General features: G+C 31.6%; 1 protein-coding gene across 5 annotated transcripts; it reads left to right on the top strand.

Annotated features, from left to right (window-relative positions):
- The first annotated feature begins 304 nt into the window (after positions 1–304).
- LOC141661028 (uncharacterized) lies at positions 305–6,013 on the top strand. Of its 5 annotated transcripts, XM_074468018.1 has the most exons (15): positions 305–458; positions 549–996; positions 1,097–1,488; positions 1,612–1,705; positions 1,966–2,054; positions 2,423–2,505; positions 2,574–2,683; positions 2,784–3,025; positions 3,672–3,720; positions 3,989–4,404; positions 4,508–4,586; positions 4,666–5,062; positions 5,190–5,343; positions 5,406–5,473; positions 5,617–6,013. In XM_074468018.1, the coding sequence occupies exons 8-13, from the start codon at positions 2,982–2,984 to the stop codon at positions 5,195–5,197; spliced, it is 993 nt and encodes a 330-aa protein (XP_074324119.1). In that variant the 5' UTR covers positions 305–458; positions 549–996; positions 1,097–1,488; positions 1,612–1,705; positions 1,966–2,054; positions 2,423–2,505; positions 2,574–2,683; positions 2,784–2,981; the 3' UTR covers positions 5,198–5,343; positions 5,406–5,473; positions 5,617–6,013. The 5 variants fall into 5 exon arrangements, with proteins under 5 accessions (XP_074324119.1, XP_074324110.1, XP_074324114.1 ...); XM_074468009.1 differs by having other exon boundaries at positions 5,190–5,473; XM_074468013.1 differs by having other exon boundaries at positions 2,574–2,696; positions 5,190–5,473.
- The last annotated feature ends 4,087 nt before the right edge of the window (positions 6,014–10,100 follow it).

Below are 10,100 nucleotides of genomic sequence, written 5' to 3'. Positions count from 1 at the left end.
CATAATGGTATTTCGTCTTCCGTTTTGTATTTTTAATGCAAAACGGTACTTAGTGTTCCGTTTTGGTACTTTATTTTTTTTTAATTTTTTATAATGTGCAAAACGGAGGTTAAAATAGCGTTTTGGCTCAAAACGGTACATCATATAGCGTTTTGTACCAAAACGGTACTTTATCTACCATTTTGCGCATAAAAAAAAATTAAAATGCCAAAACGTTATTTTATGTATTTTGCATAAACGGTACACGATGTACCGTTTTGAAGTGATATTTAAGGTCATCCACGTGACATTTAGGACCGGCAGCCCAAATGAAAGGTCCCCAAATTTTGGGAAGTATAAACTGTAAGAACCCTCGATAACGGGAGAGAGAGAGACGGAGAGAAAGAGAGAAATGAGGGACTGCTGGACTCGAAAGCCGAGTGGATCAGCTGTTTGAAATCGATGATTCGGTGGTTGAGGTAAGTATAAATTCTCACTACATATTTAATTAAATATAGAATTGTCATACAAATATGAACGCTGTCTCACATATTAGGGTTTATAAACAGATTATTTTGAATTTGGAGCACAAAATTGGTAAACGCTTCACCGAGGATGACATGGCGTTTTTCAAGAGAAACCCCATAGATAATGCTAACGGTTCTTTCCTGTCCACATCAAAACTTCTAATGTTGTTTTTTGGAACAAAAACTGACAATATTGAAGCTTATAATTTCAATTCCGAAGAACGGCCGCCGTAGATGATATAAATACTGTTGTTTTAGATGGAATGTATCCTCTCCATCTTGCAGTTTTTACACCTTCTACTGACTTGCTTAGTGATCTAATTGAACACTACGGAGCTAACCCAAATGTCAAATGCTCTGATGCTAACTCACCCTTTAATGAGATGACTCCACTTGAAATGGCTCTTCATTTAATCACCATGCGTATTTCTTGGACTCCCGGACACTACCTCTTTTCGACTTGATTTCCACGTTTCATAACCAAAAAGTGGTACTATTGTTTTCCCCCTTTTCTTTTTATAAACTGCCTACTTCCTTTACTCTCTGATTCATACACATAAATTATGATGCTTTATTTCCTTTTACTACAGCATTTTCTCTTTCAGCACATCCGTGTCCTCGTGAGGAAGTCCTTTGGTGTTCGTGATCTAATTTTTAAATTTTCACGTCATGTCAAATCTATCGAGCTCGCTACTTTGTTGATGGCGGCTTCTTATTGTGACAACACCCTGCCTACTATGTTTTTGTCTCCCACCAGTCTGCCTCCTGAGCACCATTTTGGACTTCCCTTGATGTTACGCCAGTTTGTGGCTATAAGAATCTCATTACTTCTCAAAGAGGAGATTCACTTTAAGTTAACTGCCGTTCACCACTCCGACGAGGCCTATGCAGAACACAAAACAAAAAGATGGTGGCTTTGACTACTGTTATGAAATTACTTGAGTCAGCTAACAGGGGTGATCTTCTTCAAGCCTTTCACAGGGTATGCCCCTGCTATGCATCCCTTTTTATTATGAAATAATTGAATGAAGTTCCATCTTGAAGTTTTCTTTTTTTTTCAAATTCTTCTTTGTATTATTGTAACTCATTACTTCTTTTCTCACAGAAAATGTGCCCAGCCATCGACAAGAACAATGAAAAGGGCAAGTACAAGGATGATAACAAGGACCACAGCAACGATGTTACCAAAGGATCACAAGGTCCCCCTTTCTAGATCTTCCTTCCCAAAAGAAACCGGTCAAAATTATAGATTGCTCTCATTCTTTTTTTTCTTTTTCAAGCTAGTTGCCCGATTATTCATTTTTTATGCATCATCATTGGAGTTCAGCTCCTTGTATGATCTCTTTCCTACTCCTGTTTCTCTTTCCTTCTAAAGTATATCAGCCTACAACTTCATGTAACATTTGATTCCAGTGCCTGTAGTTTGTTATTGCTGATTGCTGATACAATTTAACCACAGATGAATCATGGGTGAATCGGTACCTGAATACCAGCCTCATCTACACCGACCCATCATTATTTCGGCCATGGGGGGTTTTTGAATCGCTGGTAAGAAAATAGTTTTCCTTTTGGTAATAAGCTTCGGCTCCAAGTTTTTGCCTTCTTTATTCAGTCTGAATGCCAAATCTAGTCGTTCTTTAACAGTAATGATATAAGTTTTTGAAGCTATATTTGTTTCGAGGGAGCTGCTATTTCCTTTGCTATATATTTTTATGCTTAGCTCCTGTTTTACACATTTTATTTCATCTTTTAAGTTATCACATCGACCAAATTTATCACCATCACTTATTTACATATCAATCCTTCATAATTAAAATTTGATATCGTACTATTTTGTCTTGAATAGAAAGAGACAGCTGTGTGTGGGTGAATTGTTTTAACAACATAAGAATAACATATTTGAGATATTGAAACAGATGCCTCGTGGCTATATTGATTCTTTTCGTAATTATGACGGGCTTGATATTTCAAGTGGCAGTGCAGCAGAATTATTTTTCAGGTAAAAACTCTGTCCTTATTTGATTCTTGTGTAGGCAAGTCCATTGTTTATATTTGATCTGGACGCAGAACATTTAATGGAAGAAAAATCAAGGGCTCAGTTTGAAGACTCATGCATGTTCCGGAGTCACTTGGGGTGTCTTCTCCAAGCTAAGTTCCAGGAGACAAACAAATTACAGGTAATTGGACTTTGTAGGATTAAATATTTACAGAAATTCATGATGTATCACACAGGTATTAAATTTGGTTTCTGAGCAAGGTGTCTTTCTTTTATTTCAGGTGCTAGAAATTGAACACAATAGGAAGCCAACTGAGAAGTTAAAAAACAAAACTGCGAAAACGAGTCCGCATCGCATTCCTACAAGTAATTACAACTTGCATACATCAAGGACATTATCTACAGCTGCTACTTTGGCAAGTAGTCTTCCTGTTTACTAGAGCACTAGAAATAGTCTATTACTTGGCAGTGCCAGAAAGATGAGCTGGATTGTTAATGGAGATTACAACCATGATTTTCCCAGGTAGTTTTTTTTATCGTTTTTTAGTTCCCAAAAAATTCTTCTGACACATGTATACATTCGAGTTTCTGGCCCATGTATGTAGAGAAAACTTACATAATTTGTGCATAATCTATTTATGTTGCTTGGAGAGGGGAAAAAACAAATGTATAGGGGGCTTCATCTTTTACTAGATCTGTATAAGAATTACTCTCACTTGCAATTATTTTTGATGTTTGCAAAACCAGACAAACTTGACAAGGAAGAATACATGTCGAGCAGTCCAGCTTTTGTAGCACAATGTTTCTAATTATTATTGTTTCAAGGCACCTTAAAGTATGTTCACATTATAAGGCTCCCCAAATATAAATTCGTAACAATGTTTTTGTGTTCCTCTTTGGTATACTTGGTTGCCTCTAATTTTTAATTTGTGTTTTATGCAATGCAAGAGTAGGATAACTCCTGCTAGTATTAGCACAAGCTGCATTACATACTTTTCATTTTGCATAATGTATTTATGATTTTGGCTCACTATGTTATATGTATGAATTTGGACCGTATATTGCATCATTGCGCGATGATAAGTTGATATTTGTTTTGATTTCTGAGTTCGTATTGGATTTCATGTTGCTCTTCTTTTTTGTTGCTAAAACCACCTGTGATCTTTCAGTGAGGAGGCCTGCTGTTGTCCTGATAGTATGCAGAAGAAATGTACCAAGGTATGCTGATCGGCTTACATAGTTTAAAATTTGGTACAATATGTCGAAAGAAGAGATGGATGTTTAATTTGGGACGGGTAAACAATCTGTTATATCTTCTTTATATGCAGTGTATGGATTTGGTTCCACAGAGCTGATACTTTATATAATTCTTGGTTTGATATATGTATTACGATTTTCTTCCATTTTATGTTGTTGGGCTTCACATCCAATTTTTGACAATGTTTCCCCTGGCGTTTTGGTTTGTAACATGTGTTGACCATGACAGGATTGGAGTTCTTTTCCACCAGAAGAATTAGATCTAATCAAGGGGATCATTGAAAATGATGAAGCTGCTAAATTTAAATCATTTTTAGAGAAATTAGAAATAAATTATGTGCGAGGAGATGTGTTTTTGATTCTTGCAGGATGTAAAGTATGCCCATATAATATTTTTGGGAAAATATGTCATTACTGTGCATACAATTGTGCAATTGAATTGTTTTCCCATAAGGTGGGTTCCATGATGAACCTTAACATCAAAAACTGTCATGGAAGTTACCCCTTGCACGATGCAGCTATCACCTTGTCTTCAAGTTTGGTTAAAGAATCACTTGAACATGGTGCGACTCCTGAGACTCGGGCTTGGGATCCTGTGCCGAGTCGGAAAATCTCTTCACTGGATTATGCACTTGAAATATTAAGGTATGTACATGACCTTTCGTTTTATGCCAGATGATCTAAATGTGCATAGCATAGTTGACTAGTAGTTCCTAATCCTTGTTTAACTCTGACCCTTCCTGCGCAGCTGCGACAGAAATCTGATTAACTGGAATCCTAAGAAATCTGTTTTCAAGTTGATCATTACACTGTGCCTCCCGCAAATGGTTTGTTTCTTGATCCTCAGAATCTTTTCAGAATTTTAGTTGGACTAGTATAGTCCTGTAAATCTTCCACCTGTTGCAGAAAGAGGCACGCGAGACTATTGCCTTGCTTGCTGGGTTTGCTACAACTATTGACATTCTGGACGATGCAATCTTTAATGCTGTCAAGAGGGGACAAGTTGTCCCCGTAGCTGCTTTGTTGTTAGTGGCTCGAAAGAAAGTTTTGAGGGACTTGTATTTTTTTGGCGATAATGTCTCGAGTAGCCCATTGACATTTCCTAGAGCTATCATGAATGAGCTGGCGGCAGTAATTAATCAGGAGTATGCTTTATTGGGAAGAGAAGAGCACGCAGAGATTTTGCAGCTGTGTTTGGAGAAAAAGGAATTGATGCTTTATTTTCTACAAATGCTCGAAATCTTTGAAAAAGCTGGACCCGAGTTGGACTTGTATTTGAAATCTTGTCCTGACAAGACAACCTGTATGTATTGCTATTTTCCCCCTCGTGAACCGTTTTTCATTTAGTTCAAAAAAGTTAATTTGTTAACGGACCTATTCAATATAGTGTACTGCTTATTCTAATCCTAGAATACGGCTTGTATTTGCAGGTACCTAATGAAGATGTTTCTCGTGAAGTGGGAAAGTTGCTTGAAAATGCTGGCTTCACCTTGAGCCAAATCGATTATCTTGACAGTTCACTCAAGCCTGAAACGGAGGAACAAGGATACGATAATTTTCTTGCTTGTCAAGCTGTGCTATAAGGTTCGTGCATTTTTTTTTACTTTTGAAGAAAGCAAGGGTAATTTGTTATGTTTTATATGCAGAAGATGATTCCAATGATATTTGGTTCAGACCAGTTCGTAAGCAACTGTGCCTATGTCATGTGAAAAATGTAAGGAAGTATACGAAAGTGTTTTTGTTGCTCAGTACTTTTCTTAGTAGGTCTGTTTGACTTTTGCTATTTTACTTAAGAGGATTGTTTGACTTGGTACCATCTTTTTGTTATGTATATTGTTCGTGCTTTGGGTCATAAAGGCGTCATGTAGCACGAGTAAGGTGTATCATAGGCTTGTTGGGCAAAGCTTCATACATGGTCAATATCGAGGTTTTTCATCCCGTGCCGGTCCATCTGCTTATCATCACCCGGGGACTATTCCCCCCAAAATATTTCGAAGAGTTGAATTGCTGGACAAGTTTGGAAATACTGTGAAGGAGGAATCTAGCAAGTGGATGAGTAAGAGAGTTGTGAGATCTGTATCTGTTCTTTTGGCTGCACTCAAAAGAAGAGGAGTATGAGGTGTTTGATTGTAGAATACTCGTCATTTCTGTAAAAGAGTTAATTTCTATGACTAAACTTGAATTTGTTAGGTTTTGATCCCTATGGAACCAAAATAACTCGTTCTCACGTTTATGCAACTCTTTTAAAGTCTAATATCAGTCTTAAAACTTTTTGTGGATTAGCAAAGGAAATTCTTGGTACCTTATTGATATTCACTTTGCTATCAGTAAAAAATGAAGTTGGAAATCTAATGAAAACATATTCTGCCTTTGTGATTTTTCTATATAAAAAAGAAACTAGCATAATAACCCGTGTGAGGCATGGTCATGATTTTTTATGCGTCATGTAAGTAAATGATGTCTAACGTATATTAAATATTGATTCTTTATCAACATCTATTATTTTCATACAATACATTACCAAATTACACAACATTTCTAAAATAGTTCATTAAGCAAAATACATATATTCTTGTTTGTGTCGTATAATTTGTATTTAATGAATGATTATAAACAGGATAGTCGATGTGCGTTTAAAATGAAACGATTAAACTTACTCTGTAGAATGTCGTCACTATGTTTACAAAAAAACTAAAAATTAACATATAAGTTCAATATAAAGTTGACCAAAATTTTTGAATTTTATTTAAATAAATTATATGTACTGCTGAGTTCACGACTAACTTACAATTAACTTACGCAATTTAAAAAGATAAAAAATGCATAACTGAAGTTAGAATGAATTGCAATCATAATATACAATAATGTAAAATTTACAATACTGTCAATATAAAAGTTGATTTTAATGAAAAATGTTACTTTTTAAAATTAAACGTATATATATATGAAAAAATGTTATTTTTTTATTTACATTACTGTTAAAAAGGTAAGATTAAGTTATATGTGTATGTGTAGCATGTAAATTATCATATGTTAGATTTCTTAGTAAATTGTGATGGTTTCAATTATTTATATGCTAAATATATGATTTATGTACATTTATATTCATTATTAACATTTACTGAGACAATTGATTACTTAAATAACATGCATTTATAATTATTCAAAAATTAAAATTATGTAATAAATAATTACAATAACTTATATATGGTATTCACATTATCACTAACATATTCATAACTATTTTTTACGCAATCGAGTACCAATCGTGGTTATAATATAAAATTAAATTATAAATTGTAAAAATTTATTATTGATATTCATTAATTTTTTCAAGAACTCGAATGAAAAATTATAATTATATCGTTATTTAAATTGTTTTTCTTTAATTACGACTCTAATATTTCTTCATATAATAATTTGATAACATTGTATACTATTCTCCTAAAATTAAATATTTTTCAATTCGATAAAGTTTTATAAGTATCAGTTGAACTGATTAATTCCTTCAAATTATTGAACAATATATATATTTTTCCCTTTAAATAGTATAAAATGCATTGAATCAAGGAATTTTTGCATAAATATCCAAGTTGTAGAAAATATTTGCAAAATACGGATCAACCTTATATGCAACCGTTCAACCTCATATGCAACCACATATACAACCTTTGTCCGTATTTTTACAAATATTTTCATAAAAAAATAGTATTTTGGTAAATTTCCTTGAATCAAATGCTACAATATAGTAAATATATAACTTTTATTTGTATAATTTAAAATATTAAAATAATTCAAAATATTTATACAATATTTTCTTGATCAATGAATATTACTTATCTAAAATAATTCTTTTTAAAAGGCTAGTTTTTTCATGTGGAAAATGAAATATATATATATATATAATATATCATCGGAATTTTAACAAATCTCGCGAGATCTTATATCAAATTTCGATATTTTTAAAATCGGAACAACTCCCAAAAATAATTACGCTACCGGTGAATTTAGTAATTATAATAAAAATAATCAATTGACTTGATCTTGTCAAGACGTCAAATACATTAATTTATATTAAGATAAGCTATTAAAATATTTCACATTATTGATAAGATATTCTCTGCGAGCTTGTAATTTAAATTTACTAAACGTAGAATGTGACGATATTTTTCGGCCGGGTCATGTAGTCAAATTTTGAGTATTTTTTTAATAATAAGCCAAGTTTTGATTTCAAATTTGAAATAAACTAAAATGCATTGACTCATTATAATTTGAAATTATCTAAATATGTAATAATAATATATATTATTTACATATAAGCGATTCTATTTTCAATATATTTTTTAAAAAATTATATATGTGTATTTTAATTACTTTTTTTAATAAAAAATATGTTATAAAAATATATAAGATATATTTTCAAACTAAAAAATGATTAATAAATAAGATAATAATTTATTTATGTACTATGCATAACTTTATATCTGGAATTAAGTTCTTTAAAATTAACTGTTCAAATATTCAATTAACGATCCATTTTTTTGGAATTCAAGCAACTACCTTTAAAGTTAAATAAAATATTTATTTAGCACACTTACATATTATGTTTATAATAAAAAGCACATGTGACAATATGGTGTAGTGGCATGAGCTTGTATATGCGAATGAAATAATTTGTGTTCGATTCTCACAAACTACATCTTTTATATAAATATTAAAAATAGGGGTATTTTAGTCTTTTCAATGAGACTTTTTAATCTCATCAAATTATCCCCTTATTCTCCTATTATATATATAAGAGATAAGAGATTGTTTATACTCTTTCTAATTATTCGTAAATTGTATATTTTAGAATTACTTGCTTATATACCGGGTATTGTATAGATTTTTTTATTATTATATAATTTTTTAATTTCTTAATTTAATTTGAATTAAAAAATTTAAGACATAAAATTTATTGATTCAAAATTTTATAAATTATATAATTCGATAATAATTATATCGGCGAGCATATAATAAGAAGTTATTAAAAATTGATTTTTAAATCATAAATATTAATGGACTTATGAACTCATGCATTCACAACACTTATATACCAAACACACTAAATAGAATAGTTACGGTAATTTTTGAAAATCGAATAGTTTTGTTAAAAAATTTGAAAAGATAATATATTTTAACTGAAAAAGATAATTAATTAGTTATAATAATTATAATATTATTATTTATTTTATAAATAGAACTGTATGTGATATTTCGAAAAAGGAGGTGTTTTTGTTGGAAAAAATAAAAAACTTAACATGTTTTAGTTGAAAAAGGTAATCACTTAAGTAATGGTAATTAAGTATGTTAGGTCACACACACTGTAGAAGGGGGTTGAATACAGTGTTTACTACAATTAAATCGAATATAAGAACTCAAGTAACAGAAAACAGATTTTATTCAACACAATAAACTCTGTTACAGTATGGAACTGTTCTCTCTCAGTGATAAACAAATTATCACGAGAGCTGCTAGGGTTACAAAGAATAATAACTTCGATAATGATAACACACATATAGTGTAAACCTTATGCCTGTGTTTATATACTACACAGTTACAAGATAAATTCTAATTGATATGAAATATAATTCTGCTTCCTAAAATATATCAACTAGTTATCTTTTCTTCCAAATATTCTATTCTTCATAGAATTCTTTCTTCATGCATATTTCTTTCTGTCTTAGTCTCGATCTTCTTTCCTTTCAATCAGCCGCCTGCATTATTTGAAAGTCATCTTAAGTCCTGATATTATCTCCTGATAAATATCTTTGATAACTTAAATTCTGATAACTTAAGTTCTGATATCTTAAGTTCTGTTTTCAGTATAAGTGCTGATTTCCAGTTAAGTACTGATTTGCCCTGTTAGGTAAGATCTGAAAACTAAACACAAATCATATTACACATGACATTATCAAATATATCTAACAATCTCCCCCAACTTGTAAATTAACATAATATACAAGTTCAACAGATATTTGATGATGTCGAAAACATTAAGTACAAATGCATGAGAATTTGACTAGATAACTACAACTTACAGTCCTTTCAGCTTTACCATCTTTAACTTCTGATAACAGATTCAGTCTATATATACTTCAGAATTTAAGCAGTTGTAGATCTTTGACTTGGCTTCAATTTCTAATCTCTTTGATATCAGGAGTTGTTCTGAGATAGTTCTTCAACAAACATCTCTCAGCATATTCAAGTTCATTAACCATCCTCCTTTTAGCATTTATCAATTCAGTTGTATCTTCTCCAGTTTGAAAAATAGCTGCTCTGAGATCATTTATCTTAGCTTT

The sequence above is a fragment of the Apium graveolens genome, chromosome 1, assembly GCF_009905375.1.
Source record: "Apium graveolens cultivar Ventura chromosome 1, ASM990537v1, whole genome shotgun sequence".
In the NCBI taxonomy this organism is placed as follows: domain Eukaryota; kingdom Viridiplantae; phylum Streptophyta; class Magnoliopsida; order Apiales; family Apiaceae; genus Apium; species Apium graveolens.
Note: the sequence above shows the minus strand (reverse complement) of the source record. Positions and strands in the feature narration are given on the sequence as shown.

Excerpts from the sequence above, each read along its gene's own strand:
- LOC141661028 (XM_074468021.1), top strand. The coding sequence starts at position 2,982 with ATGAGCTGGATTGTTAATGGAGATTACAACCATGATTTTCCCAG. Across the intron at positions 3,026-3,671 it reads TACAACCATGATTTTCCCAG|TGAGGAGGCCTGCTGTTGTC; the intron begins GTAGTTTTTTTT and ends GTGATCTTTCAG. Across the intron at positions 4,587-4,665 it reads CACTGTGCCTCCCGCAAATG|AAAGAGGCACGCGAGACTAT; the intron begins GTTTGTTTCTTG and ends CACCTGTTGCAG.